This window comes from Kwoniella newhampshirensis, chromosome 3, assembly GCF_039105145.1.
Source record: "Kwoniella newhampshirensis strain CBS 13917 chromosome 3, whole genome shotgun sequence".
Classification (NCBI taxonomy): Eukaryota; Fungi; Basidiomycota; class Tremellomycetes; order Tremellales; family Cryptococcaceae; genus Kwoniella; species Kwoniella newhampshirensis.
In genome coordinates, this window is record NC_089957.1 from 1,276,602 (window position 1) to 1,290,721 (window position 14,120).

Consider the following 14,120-nt stretch of genomic DNA (forward strand, 5'->3'; position numbering starts at 1 on the left):
CCCTAAGCAAGCAATGTACTAGGAAGGGATCATCATGCACCGTCCATCCTCGCCCATCGAAGGATTCCGAAGGAGTAGTACACGATCATACCTTCCCAGCCCTTCTCCCATCATACGTATCGTACCTAGCCCGCGCGGACCCATCGCTTCGATTCGCGTTGACGATCGAGGGAGTTCGATGCGTCTGTGGGAGAGAAGAAAGGTCGATTTGCGCTCAGGTATACGCCCTTGTCGTGCTTCGATCTATGACACGGTGGGCACCTTGACGAGCTTGGGTCTGTTTTTGAAGGAAAAGAAGGGAAAGAGAAGGGAGAAAATGGTTGAGGTGAACGTTGGAAGTGTGTGTTTCATCAACGGGATCAAATCCTCTTCGCTCGCTGTCACCGGCTGCATTCGCCCCGAACCAACATTCGACATCTGTTACTTACTATCTTACACTACCTCTTTATGACATGTCCTCACAACGACGACGATGCGGGCTCGCATTCCTCTTCCTCTGGTGCAGTTGTCTCTCTTGCTGTCCCTGACTTCTGCTACAACAAACGCGACGACCACCTCACTAGCGACCACGCCCTCGTCCTCATCCGCATCACAACCTCCACCTTCCACGTCCACCGTCCTAGATACCGGGATCACCTTGTGGGATCTCGGATTCTCACTGCGCGATCAATGGGAAGAACTACGAGACGACGAAGAGTGTCCAGTATCTCCAATAGGACCACCAGAAATCGCTGAACCCACAGAATTAGGGTCACCACAGATACCACAGGTTGATGATGCCTCTCCACCTGCAGTGGAATCTGAATTATCGGGTGCGGCAAAAACACCGACGGACGATACGTTCGTGAGTTTTGAGGAATGGAAGAGGATAAATTTGGCAGAAGAAGATGAGGATGAGGACGAGAACGAAGAAACGGTGGATAGTGTGTCGGAGACCATTTCGACAACAAAAGCATCAAATGGGACGGAGAAGGTTCAATCGACTACGACACTGATACCTTCCGACAAGGAACAAGGTGAATCACCTCAACAGCAAGTGCCGTACACATCACAGTCGCTAGCTGCGTCGTCCAAGAGTAAGAGCCATACCTCGTCATCCTCCTCAACAAGTCAAAGTGCATCACAACAACAGCAACAACAACAACCGTCTTCGTCTCCTCCACCGCCAGCTCTTCACAATCGATACAATTATGCTTCGCCCGATTGTTCGGCTCGTATACACTCATCTTCGCCACAGACGCAACATGCTTCGTCCTTGCTCCACAAATCGAGAGACCGATACATGTTGACGCCCTGCAAAGCAAAGGAACATTGGGTGGTGGTTGAACTTTGTGATGAGATCAGGATCGAAGCCCTGGAAGTTGCTGTTTGGGAGTTTTTCAGCGGTGTGGTGAGAGAAGTCAGAGTCAGCGTGGGCGGTGAAGACGATGAGGAAGACGAAGGTGGGGACGTCGAGGTCAAGGGGAGGAGCAATAAGTGGACAGAAGTGGGAGCGTTCGTGGGTAAAAACATTCGAGGAGTTCAGGTGAGCAGACATCGTTGTCTTTCATCACTGACATCGTCAGACCTTCACGCTTTCGCAACCGACATCGTTCCATCGATTCGTTCGACTCGATTTTCCCTCATACTTCGGGACAGAGTATTATTGTCCAGTCTCGCAGCTCAAAGTTTATGGCATGAACCAGATGGAAGCATTCAAGTGGGAACAGAAACGATCAAGCGCCGGAACGAAGGAGAAAGACCGAAACGGGAACAGGGAGAAAGAGCAAGAAGAACGACGGGCGAAGGAAAGATCGGACCGGGAGAGAAAGGAGAAAGAAGAGAAAGAAAGGCAGTATCAACGAGAGAAAGAGTTGGACGCTCTAGAGAAGCTATTGCATGAGCAGGCTGGAAGAGTCGTCCCGGAAATACTCACCGAAACGGCGATCCTTTCAAGTATAGAAGAGACGACACTTATAGCAACACCAGAGCCTACTCCTCCAGTTCCTTCTGTCAACGGGTCTGAGCTGTCGAACGCGACTATCCAATCTAACCAAATGCCATCAATCTATAGCTCGACTGCAAATCAATCAGCGCCAGTCGTCAAATCGTCGCCAGAATCCACGACACCCCCTCCTTCTTCTACCTACTCCCGCTCGCCTCCCCCTCGATCAGATTCGTCTGAGTCGATCTATGCTTTCATCATCCGCCGCCTGAATGCCTTGGAAGGGAACTCCACTCTCGTAGCTCGATACATCGAAGAACAAGCCAAGGTGATGCGTCTGATGCTCACGAGGGTTGAGAGAGGGTGGGATGATTGGAGAGCCGATCGTGAGAGCGAAGATAGAGCAAGATGGGAGCAAGAGGTGAGTCAGGATGCCGTGCGTACGTGTTGACAGACTGACCTGTTTTCTTAGCGTATGCGACAAGAAGATCGCCTTGGAAAGGTGATCTCCCAGCTAGAGCAGCAAAGAGTGGCCAACGACCATGAGCGAAGGGCGATACAATCGCAGCTCCGTGTTCTTGCGGACGAAGTGAGTCCTATCGGTTCGACACACCATTCAATACTGTGCTGATACTTTGAGAAGCTTGGTTACGAACGACGACGGGGTATTGCTCAGCTAATCATTATGCTGGTGATCATCGTCCTCGGCGTAGTCACACGAAGCAGTACGATGGACGCCGTCTTGAAGCCGCTACTTGCCGAAGCTCGACGTCGCAAAAGTATCTACGGGCGGAAGAGTATATCTGGACCTCTGACGGGACTACGAATTGATATGGGTCTGGGACGGCCACCCGCTGTGATTGGTCAGGATCGACCCAAAAGTCCTGAGCCGTACAACGATCATCTACAGAGCCCAGATCATGATCACCATGAGCTCGAGAAACACAGAAGGGATTCGGCATCATCGCCGACTCCTACTACCAGAGTTCGAACACTGTCAAAAGTTAACTCGGCCAGTCGACGACCAGGAACGCCGAATGCTCACCGACAGAGAAGACAGCCATCGATAGTGATTCCCAATTTTAGAAGTGTTTCGGCGACAGTCATCGAGCGCCCTTATTCGCCTTCTTCCCCTCATCACGGTCAGAACATCACTACGATACTTCACAGTCCTAGACCTAGAGCATCTTTACCCCCTCCTCGACCGGGGGGTGGCGGACCTCCCAGGAGAATAGCGAGAAGTGCGCATCTGCATACTATGGAAGCGGACAAGGTGCGCGAGAGAGCCGGACAGGATACCAAAAACTATCAACATCACATCAAGAGATCATCTCTGATCGAACCGATCATATCGTCGTCATCATCACAAATAGACATTGGTGGAGAAGATACTCCGAAGAGACGAAATCGAGTCCCTGTGACGGGTCAACAATCGCATCAAGTTCATTTCCCGACCACGATCAACGGCAGTAATGGGGAAGACGACGATATATCTCCACATACAAAACTTGTAGATACGACTCAAGTCCCTGATGCACTGCCAATTGAGGATGTGGAAGACGGACAAGAAGGATGGGGAACGGAGACGGAAACGGAAACGGAAGGAGAAGCGTCGGCCTCAGAAGTGGAGGATGTGATGGATGGGCGTGTGACTGCACGAGCTGCGCAGGTACGGGAAGAAGGGGAGAAGCAGAGAGAGGAGATGATAGCGGAGCTCGAAGAGATCTGGAGTCAAGATCAGAGACCGATCTGACAAAAGAGCCCGGAAGAAAGATGGATACAGTACCCAGCACGAAAATACTCTTAAATCATTGAGCATACAGTATGATCCTACAGTATTTGACATGACATGATGCATATGATAATGTATCCGAACACGAATGATTGACCCAGAATGCCCCCAGCGTCCATCTATTTCCAGTATACTGATTTTCATTCAATTTCTATATGCTTCACCTGTATCGTCCGCACCCGCGACTTTCATCGCTATATATCTGTACAAGGCCGTACAAGTCGCCGCGAGTAAGAACATGATATCGAACAGTCTACCGAACACCCTGAAGTCCGGCAGAGTAGAAAGCAGCGAATGGTCCGTTTGTGACGAGAGGTCGGGATAAGTGTTGCCGTTGGCGGCAGGATCGAACGGGGTCAATGTCGAATTGCTTGCCACGTAGGAAAGATCGAGTGGGGCAGGTGGGAGTGAGGTTCGGAGTTGGACCAATAGTGATATGACGTATGTGGCCTGAAGACAGACCAGATCAATCGAGTCGTTCTCTTCATGATTCTTGTTCCACAACACAATCTTTTGGCTCAACGCCACAGGAAGTACAGGGGCGTAAAGACTGTTCGACTCACAAATAATTGCCCCAGACTGAGAAGCAGAAAGCCCGCTCCAACAGTCTTACTTGTCAATCTCAAAACTTTGCTCAGACTCCTCATCACCTGAGCCAAACTCGACAAGATCAGAATCCCAGTGAGGATCAACGATATCCCCCTACTCCAAACCGCGACGTCGATATCGATAGAATCACTGGGCAGCTGACTGATGGCCAGAGCCAAGAGGAAGGAAATCCAATCGCCGTTGGTGTTTCCTTTTCCTTCCTGGTGAGTCTCGTCAGAGGCTTGAGATGTCGTGAGTGGTGCCCAGAACAGCGAAGGCAGACACTGCGGAAGGGTACGGCGTCAGGGTTAACAGAAGGGTAAATTCCTCTTGACGCACCATGAGCACACGAGCTGCGCAATATATCGCAAAGGCGTAACCGAGAAGGTTGTACATCTGACCACGGAACGTCTGTCCGAAGTCTTGCCGTCGCTTCTTTAAAGCGTCAGCGTTGCGAAGGAAGGGACAGTTGACTGTCTGACGCCAAGCTCACCTTGCGCAGCTTCATCGCCTTGAGAGACTTCGACACTTGCGATTCCATCGCCTTCAGTCCATCCAGCTCTGCCTGAAGGGACGCAGCTTCTGAGGTGGTGTCAGCCTGACTCTGCAATAACGAATCGTGGCACAGTAACAATGAACAGTACAAAGGAGTTGCGAGAGAGGTCATGAAGATCCAGGTCGATTGAATGTGTGAATGAGCAGACTCTGACACTCACCGTTGTCCCCCTGTGATCCAAACATCCTCCCCATCCATCCTTTTGACGGCGTACTTATGCCGCTCGGAGCCAAGACTCTATTCAATTCCTCTTTCTTCGTTATGATATCTTGTCTCACTCTGTACAACGATCGTTCGGCTTTGAGGATATCGTTATCGGTCAGAGAACGACTGAGAGAAATTTCGTCAGTCATATCTTTGCGATATAGAACTGCAGTAAGAGTGAAATCCCCACTTACCTCCCTGCATTGATGTGTTCGAAATAGTTCCAAGCGGATCTAACAGCTCCAAAACCTGACAAAGAGCCCAACGTGACCACTCCAAGGACCACCACTCTCCCCAAGCTCGGTGCTAGCCATCCACCTTCTTCCCATCCTTCCGGGCCCGACGTCGACCACTGGACGATGGCTTGGTCGATTGTCGAATCGGTGGAAGATGGATCGTCGGCATCGAATACGGAAGTAGGAGGAGGGGCAGGCAGAGCCGTGATGGGGACGGCTGTGATGTAGGGTGGAATCAGGGTGAAGAGGAAGATGTAAAGTGTAAAGGGAATTAGAGAGATCAGGAGGCGGGAAGTGATAGAGAGGGAGGAGCCGCGTGTAGAGGTGGATGACGCAGACGACGATTCTGGGTACGCAAGTGTGACAGGTGAGGACGTAAGGATGGGGGTTTGAGGGCGACGAAAGAGCGTAAACAGAGCGAGATATTGGGGACAAGGGGAGCCGAAGCGAGTGACGATAGCGACACAATCAGTATAAGGAGACAACCATAGTTCGGGAAGAAGATATGCGCTCACCTCGGGATCTGTACGTGAATAAAAGACATTGTACCAGCGGCACCACCAGCAAGATGAACGCCAAGATGACATGCAATGATATTGAGAAGTTGACTCTCCTCGATCTGTACAACAAACAGTCAATCAGCTCGGCATTTGAACTCTCCCAAATAAGAACCAAGCCCACTTCCCGCCTTTCTTCTTATCGCCGTTTCGCACCAAAGACACTCATTTGAGCAAGACTCGACTCACCTCGAATGTAATACTCCCAACGCATGGAATATCACCAATGTGAGCAGATTGCACGATTCTGCAAAACAGATCGAGAACAAGATCCTCGATACTCTATGTAATCCCCTCGTCGCCTTCTTGATCCCCTTGGTCCCTCCTGACCCACCCAACCCACCACCACCGCTTCCTCCTCCTCCTCCTCCTCCACCACCACCTCCTGATGATCTTCCATGGGATAATTGGAGGACCTGTTTTGGGATCGCTGCTGCTGCTTCCTGACGTAGTTTCTGACCTAGACGATGGAATTCGATCGAACTATTATTCCCATCCTGTGGTAATCCAGAAGAAGAAGAAGAAGAAGGTCCAGCAAAAGTCGTCGGAGTACCTGTATTTGAGTTATCTGCGTGGAGATTGAAGTACGAGTCTGTTCGTGGTATCCCGCCAGCTGGTGAGTTGGGTGAGAGAGGAGTCATCGCCATGTCAGATAAGAGATAGCTCTCGTCCTCCGTATCGTCGCCGAACTCAATTCCGATCCCACCATGACTGGTCGAATCCGAGCGGGATCGAGGGAGAGCGGTGTTCGATGTCGATGTCGATGTCGATGTGGATAGAGGTAAGAGGGAGGTGGGTTGTTCGGGTTGTGAGATGTCTCGGAGTCGAGGGTTGATGGTCGATAAGAGGAATTTACGAGAGAGGAGAAAGTAGACGAGCCGAAGGAAGACGAGGAGAAGGGTATCAAATAGGATCGGTGAGGTGGATGATGTAGAGTATGATTGTAGAGGAAGTGAAGGTTGATCTGTCTCCATCGTGTATGAGGAGTGATGGAGGTGGATGTAGGATGAGCTCAGCAAGGAAAGGAATGTATCAATCAAGCTGTAACATGGTAGAGTGGTGACTGCCTCTTTGAAACGTTGAAATGTTGTCGGCGGCGGAAACAACAAAGCACGCGTTTCCTCGCTCTCAAGCTAAAACCTCGCAACCTCTTTGTGCCCCTGAACCCGATCGTCCTCACCACGTTCACTCTGTGTCCAGATGTCTGTTTTGATGTATAGATATATATATATATATATATGCATTGATCGACACTCTACCTCACTGTGCCCCGAGCTATTCGGGTTCGCCCATGCCTTGGGCCTCCAAGACCTCTAGCCATTGTCCCACATCTCTCAGATTCAGCACCAACTTCTTGCCCTCTTCCTCAATAGTCTCCGCACTAGGTGTATACCCCTTCGGATCGAGATGCGATAACAGTTCCTCCTTGAATGCAGTAGGAGGGGGGGTGAGTGCCGAGGAAGTGCTCGACGCGTCGTCCTCTTTCTTGACAGGTTCGAGACTGGATAAAGGTGATCCGCTACCTGATGCACTCTTTTTCGATACGGGAATGACAACTTCGAGTAAAGTCTTCTGACGCGGAGTGGATTTGCCAGGCGTCGCTTTGCCTTTACCCTTTGCCGGAGTGGCCTTTGCAGGAGTCGATTTGGGAGTCGGTTTCGCTTTCACCTTTTTCTTAGAGGCCCTGACAGCTTCGGCTGCTTGTTCGTATTTCCATTCGACGTATTTGATGAGCTGGGTAACATCCTTGGATTTACCGAAATGATTCCATCGTTCGGTTGAGACGGGAAGATCATCACCCTGATCCGTTTTGCCGGGTACACCAATGCCCCAAACGAGTAGTCCCGACGCCCAGCCAGAGGGAGGCCGTCCATCACTGTTGACATGCCGGGGAGTCAGAGCATAGTAGATTCGTCCGTCGACATCCCTGCCAAGAGGTTCGTGTCGAAGCGCGATGCGACCCAATGTAGCTCGGAGATTGACATTCAGCAACTTCACTAGTTCACCATATTCACGTTCCTCTCCATGTAGCTGCCGTAGTGCGTTAGTCAACTGAAACGATGGCAAAGTATGGACCTACTCACCATCTCCTTATTGGCTTTCGTCTCCGCCGCGCTCTTACACCTCACCCTCGCTTCGGCCAGCTTCTTCTTCTTCGCCTCGAACACCGCAGTATGGCCCTTGACTTCGTTATATTGCTTCATACGCTCCTTGTATTCGAGAGAGAACATTTCCATTTCGTACCGAATCTTTGGGGTCGCCAAAGTTCGCTCCGCAAGTGCCAGGAGCATGCGGACCACTTCGGCGGGTTGAGGTATACGAGACGCTCCGACTCGTCGAGAAGGTCCAGCACTGAGTTCGGCTGCCCAAGCTGGTGAAGGCTGGTTTTCATCGAGATCGAGAAGAGCACGGAGGGCAGAGTCATTGGTTTGCGCGCGGGTATCGACTATCGGAGGGGGGAGTCGTAGTCTGAGAGGTTCAGAGATGATGTTGAAGATAGCCGCAAAGCGAGCGAGATCGGCATAATATCGCAACTCTTCCCGCAAGTTGAACATCATTTCGGCAACCTGTGGCACAGACGGTGTCAGGTCTAACAGGCAGAAACGGCCAAGATAGGCATACTCACACCTTCATCGTCCTCGTTGCCGCTGTGCTCCAGTTCGTCCTTGATCATGTCCAGCATAGCCCCAGCAAATAGTCGAACACTGGCCTCGGTCAAGGGCCTATCAAAGTCATCCACAGCTGGGAGAGATCGCTCTGGTACCGACAGGACAGGTCGAAATCGCAAAAGGTATTCTCGTAGCTGGGCACATCGTCAGTCGATATGTGAGAACAGTGAAGGAGGGCCTCACCATGATCCTCTGCTCAGCTTCCTCGCGACTGAGCTTTGTGTCCACTTTTTCGAAGACAGGTGGTTCCGGAGGGGGAAGAACCGGCATGACCGACACTTTCTTGGCCGTTTGAGGTTTCACCGCCTTCATCTCGCTCTCTTTCTCCTTCTTCGTCGTGCTCGCTTTCACTTTCACTTTTTCCTCTTTAACAGTCTTCTTCGGCGTACCCTTTACAGCATTAGCAGACTTTGCTGAGCTCTTCCCGTCTTTGGTAATCTTCGCAGTAGTTTTATTCTCTTTTCCATTCTTGAGGGTTCCCTTGGCTTCCGGCTTCTTCTTGACAGTCTGGACCGTCTTGGGTGTCCCCTTCACACTACTTTCCCTGCCCACCTTTTTCTCGTCTTTCCTCGCCTTGGGCGGTCGTTTGGATTTTGGTGTGGTAGCATTTTCCAAAGAATCCGAGTCCGGATCTGACAGGTCGGAATCATCATCAAGAAAGTTGATGATGACAGATTTGGCGGGTGTACTTTTGCCGTTGGGAGTAATGGGATTATGGCCAATTGTCTTGATGTGATTTTTGACTGGCGGTCTCCGTTCTAGTAAAGCAGCGGTATTGGCAGCTCCGACAGCTTTCGCCTCTTTCCCCAGATTACTGTAAGGAGGAACCTGTCAGTTATAGTGCTTGCTACGGTAGCCACCTCATCAGGTGTTATGATGAGCTCACCCAAGTGGTTCTAACCCCTTCTTTTTCCGACCTGGATTTACTTCGTTCAGCACCAGAGTCGAGTCGTATTTGTGATGACCAGTCCACCCACAAGAAGAAGTCTGACACTGATCCAGACAGCATGGACAAGTAAATTGGTATCCTGCATCTTTATCATGTTCCCCTTCATTTGACGCCGATCTGCCTTCCCACCTGATCGCCTGTGGGGAAATACCATATCGATTGATCAGGTCTCTGTCGCAGAAAGCGAGGTTGCACGGCGCGATCGGACTTGCTTTCCCTCTCTTCTGTTTCAGTTTCGTACATCGTAAAAAGGCTAAGCAGAGTAAGTGTCAGTTCGCATTCATTCAGTCAATCAGATCACTCGGAAGTCAGAGGGGCGCAAGGGAAGTGGAAGACGAGTGCATGCAATGAATCAGAATGCTCACCATCAGGAGAACATAGTCGTCGACAACTGATACAAGGGCCAAATTTGTCAGATACCAAGCGCCATTGGGGAAAGTAAAATTTCGACAGACTCACTTATGACAATACACTCCTTTCGTCTTGTCGCCTTCTTCACCGTCACCCGCATCGACAGGACCATTCCCAACCTTGGCCTTCTTATTCTTCTTCCCGCCTGATATGACCGAATCCGAATTCGAAACTCCACTCTCCCTACCTCTCTTCTGACCCAGAACTCTCACTACATCCTTGATCTCCAGCCGTTCCTCTTCCTCGCTCTCACCGTTATTGCTGGTGGTCAAGGTACTCAGTTCTGAGCCTGATGAGGAGCGGATCGTGGTGGTGGTTGTCATGAGTGTCGGCGAAGAGGGTGTTGAGAGTGATGGTGAGATGTCTATGATCATCTGACTGTGATCCGTATCGAACCAACAAAGTCAAAGATTTGGATCGAGTTGGTTCCGAGATAGATGGACAGATAGATGGATAGGAATAGGAGTAGATTGAGAGACGATTTTGATATCGACTGAATCATTAGTTGGTCGCGATGTGGAGGAAATATGACCAAACGCGTCGATGAAATAAATACATATAATTATTGATTGTGGCGTAGGAACAGGTCACGATGTTTCACGCGTGCATTCTGCTCCTAGCTGATGTCCCGAAAGCTTCTGTAGACCATTGCATAATATCATATATCTTCATCCCAAATCGTATCCTGCTTATCGTCTTATATACCCAGTGAATCTTGCTTCTTGATGTTGTCTTCGAATCCATGAATATGTATGTGGCGTTTCTATCAATGCGAATCTCAAACAAGACACCCAAGAACTACAGTCAAGCACCACCAAGAAGCTGCAACAACTTCTCAGCCGCTCCCAAGACCTCCGCATCTCTTTCCTCCACCCTTTTCCTCCCGGGTTGTCGAACAATGTCAACGTTCTCCTTGCCCAATACAGCTGTTTCAGGCGTGATCGCGACCGCCTCGCTGACAGTTGAGGAGAAGGAGAAACTCCTCGTGAATCCAGGCGTCTTCATCATTTCCCCTTTCTCCCCTTTGGCAGGAGTGTCTAAAACCGCCGCACTTTGGGATCGCGAGAACGAGTCCTTGTGTCGCAGAGTACTCGTGGGACGAGGTCGGGATGTGTCTATTCTGGCACGTTTGGCGGGTTGAGGTTGCTGGTGGGTGGAAGGAAGTCCGTGTTTGGCAGTATTGTTGGGGGACTGTCGAGACACTGAAGGAATGTTGGGGTTGGTGGAACCAAGGGGACCATTTCCGTTCAGAGATCGGGGTTGGAGAGGGTTAGGTTTGGAGAGATACTTTGCCCTTGAGCTTGAAGCAAGAACGTCCAATGATGTCGCTCGGCCCAATCCCGTTGATGGTCCGTTGAGCATTCTCGCCAACCCCATGCCACCCTTCCGCTTAGGCTCCGATTCCTCCTTCTCCTCGTCGCCTTCCTCGCTCTCGTCCTCTGCTGCCATTTCTGACAGATCCATGGAAGGTGGGTCGCTCGGCATGAGCGCCAAGATCTCTCTGATCCGTTCCTGACCTTCGCCCTTGATGGAAAATTCCCCGCTACCTCGCCTGAATTGGCTGTTTCGGAGACCACCAAAGCCACTTTCGCGCGCTTGGAGGACATCGTCCAAAGAACTACTCATGCCTCGCTTTGGTAAGGGTGTGGCACTCCCCACAGATCGTGCTGAAGGTGTAGACATGTGCACCTCGCCGTGGGGATACTGGGCAAAGTACATGTCTCGCGTGATGTCACCGACACTGATCGCTCGGACCACCGCTGATTTCTCCTCAGGCGGGGGCTGCAAACCGGAGATACATGAGAGAGGAACAGGCCGCCATTTGCCGGTGACAGGATCGAAGGTACCTCGGTTGGATCGAGAAGGGGGAGGAGGATCGGTCGGGGCGCCTTCTCGAAGATATCGCTTCTCTTCTTGTCGACGATTTTGGAACTACGCACAGTCAGCATTGATGCGGTACAGGAGGAGCGCGAACTGCGACTCACCCAGACAGTGATATGTTTGGTTTTTACGCCCAACCATGCACCCAATCTCTGCCGCTCATACTTGCTCGGGCTCTTGGCAATGCTCCAGAGCACCTCCAGTGCCTCGAGCTCCCGCTTGGTGAATCTTCTTCTGATCTTGCCTTTGCCGTCATCGCCATCCTTCATAGGGGTTTGAAGTTGATCAGGCCCAGGCAGATCACCGAAGACATAGTCCCAAGGATTCCAGCTGGGCGCGCCCTGTCGACCACTCCGTTTGCCCTCAGCGACATCGTCACCTTCATCTGTAGGAACAGGATCCTTCCGGGTGTATGCGGTAGGATAGGGACCTGGGAAGGCGGCCGGAGGTTGAATCCCAGCCAGGTTGATAGGCGCAGGGGATGAAGGCGTAGGTGAAGGGGACGAGAACAATGTTTGGCGATCGTCACGAGCACCTGATCGAGAGACGGAGGTGGATCGTTGCGAATCCGACGAAGGGGAGTATCGGGTGCTCTGAGCGGAGCGCTGGGAGTGAGAACCGAGTGGGAATGTGTTGCCGGGGAATGTAGGAGTAGAGATGGATCGACCCATCGTGCGGGTGGAAAGAGCGGAAGCTGGAGTCTTAAGAGGAGTGATTTTCGACGCGTTTTGGTGGTGGTAGTGGTGATGGTGGTGGTTATGATCGGGGGTACCTTCAGGCGTGGGATGGACGTTTTGTCGGTTCCTCACCGCGGTCGAAAGGGATATGGACGATCGTGGACAAGGGGTTTGATGACGCGTCAAGCTAGTCATCTGGTCCTTGTCAAACGTGACCGAAGAGAGGACGTGCCCCCCCGTTTTGAGGTTGGCCGTCCCCGTCTGAGGCGTCATCATCGCGTTATGATGATGATCCATCATGTTGGAACCGGTGGAGAGACCTAGGCCGTGCTGGTTGATCGGGACGCTCCCTAAAGGTTGTCGCGTACGGGCTTGAACGGGTGTGACAAGATTGGGATCCGTCCTAAGCTGGGTGGAGGGAGTAGGAGGGAGGATCGAGCTTGGTTTCGGTGTCGCGTGAGTATTTTTCTGTGTCGCAGAGATGGTGGTCGATCCGGTGAGTGTACGGATGGGAGGGAGAGTGAACATGTTGTCCTTCATCTCCAGCTCTGGCGGAGAGGGTAGAGAGGGATGGGACATGGCGTGGGGATGTGTGGAAGAGGACACGCGCGGGAACACCGAGAAGTGAGGTGCGGACGTGTGTAGTTCAGCAGAGCGCGGCAACTGCGTAGGGAACAAGCTGAAGGGAACGGGGAGGGTATGCAAAGGAAGAAAAAAAAGGTAACTGTATGTATATCAAGGTGGAGACGAGAAACCGACACAGTCGAAAATGCTTGGAGATGAAAGCTGCAAGCTGTTGAGGAGGATATTTGAAGAGGAAGAGGAGAAAGTTCGGGCTATGGATTCGAGGGGTGTAACAGAGATGGTTTTTGTGAACATTGAGCAAATGTGATTTAATACCCCCCCCTTTCGCAGGTGATGATGATGAGGTCAACATCATCGCACATCCCACCCAACGAGAAGAAATCACAATCACAGCACAAGAGAGAGCGTAATCCCGCAAAAGCTAGACGCGTGTGATGATTACCCGATTGGGAGAAATCAACAGCAACGAGATCTTTTCCCATCCGATGGTCAAGTTTTTACATTCACCACTGGGGCATGTCAGGGGGGTTCAATCAATTCTCGTAAATTGCACTTCTGGACGATGATCATCATCGATTGGTGCGTGGAATTGCTTCGCGTGGACACATAGGTTCGAATACGAGCAGGTTGATATACTCGAGAGCATGTGAGAGTCTGCGACGCGTTCATCTCCTGATATCTCAGAACGTTAATCTGTATCCTCCTGCAGTCCGGCATCACAATGCCAGGCAAGTCTGCTCTTCGAGCGTAATTTGGTGTCGTTTCATTGTTGCTCCCTATCTTGCCTGGTGGTGAGCGCGAGATATGCATGTGAGGCCTCCTGCCAGTCTTCTATCTTGTTTCGAATCCGTATGCACAGATTCCGAAATCAGTGACATCACCGAGGCCGTGTGACACTCTAGCCAATCGGTACTCGTGCTGAAAACTCGAGCGTGGCGATAGCAACGTCGATTCCTTCAGATCCCCGAGAAAAGCACGGTTCATCCGTATCGTACCGTATATTCTCAAAATCCGAGTATACAGTCTCATCCAGAGCGAGGTGCACGATATCAGCGAGTCCCAGCATGCTCCCATGGAGATGGAAGCAACAG

At 51.2% G+C, this 14,120-nt stretch overlaps 4 protein-coding genes across 4 annotated transcripts; 1 reads left to right on the forward strand and 3 right to left on the reverse strand.

Moving 5' to 3' along the window:
- Nucleotides 1-472: 472 nt before the first annotated feature.
- IAR55_001823 (uncharacterized protein) lies at nt 473-3,677 on the forward strand (the record flags this gene model as incomplete). The annotated part of the gene is made up of 4 exons (XM_066944946.1): nt 473-1,519; nt 1,566-2,345; nt 2,397-2,513; nt 2,568-3,677. The coding sequence occupies 4 exons, from the start codon at nt 473-475 to the stop codon at nt 3,675-3,677; spliced, it is 3,054 nt and encodes a 1,017-aa protein (XP_066804869.1).
- A 183-nt stretch (nt 3,678-3,860) lies between these two features.
- IAR55_001824 (uncharacterized protein) lies at nt 3,861-6,831 on the reverse strand (the record flags this gene model as incomplete). Its single annotated transcript, XM_066944947.1, has 9 exons — nt 3,861-4,166; nt 4,280-4,588; nt 4,644-4,736; nt 4,798-4,886; nt 5,021-5,190; nt 5,259-5,646; nt 5,816-5,919; nt 6,047-6,182; nt 6,240-6,831. The coding sequence occupies 9 exons, from the start codon at nt 6,829-6,831 to the stop codon at nt 3,861-3,863; spliced, it is 2,187 nt and encodes a 728-aa protein (XP_066804870.1).
- A 301-nt stretch (nt 6,832-7,132) lies between these two features.
- IAR55_001825 (uncharacterized protein) lies at nt 7,133-10,209 on the reverse strand (the record flags this gene model as incomplete). The annotated part of the gene is made up of 8 exons (XM_066944948.1): nt 7,133-7,888; nt 7,942-8,424; nt 8,484-8,660; nt 8,710-9,340; nt 9,413-9,443; nt 9,504-9,728; nt 9,841-9,866; nt 9,935-10,209. 8 exons carry the CDS (start codon nt 10,207-10,209, stop codon nt 7,133-7,135), a joined length of 2,604 nt encoding a protein of 867 aa, XP_066804871.1.
- Nucleotides 10,210-10,690: 481 nt separating this feature from the next.
- Nucleotides 10,691-13,023, reverse strand: IAR55_001826 (uncharacterized protein; the record flags this gene model as incomplete). The annotated part of the gene is made up of 2 exons (XM_066944949.1): nt 10,691-11,818; nt 11,872-13,023. 2 exons carry the CDS (start codon nt 13,021-13,023, stop codon nt 10,691-10,693), a joined length of 2,280 nt encoding a protein of 759 aa, XP_066804872.1.
- Nucleotides 13,024-14,120: the final 1,097 nt, after the last annotated feature.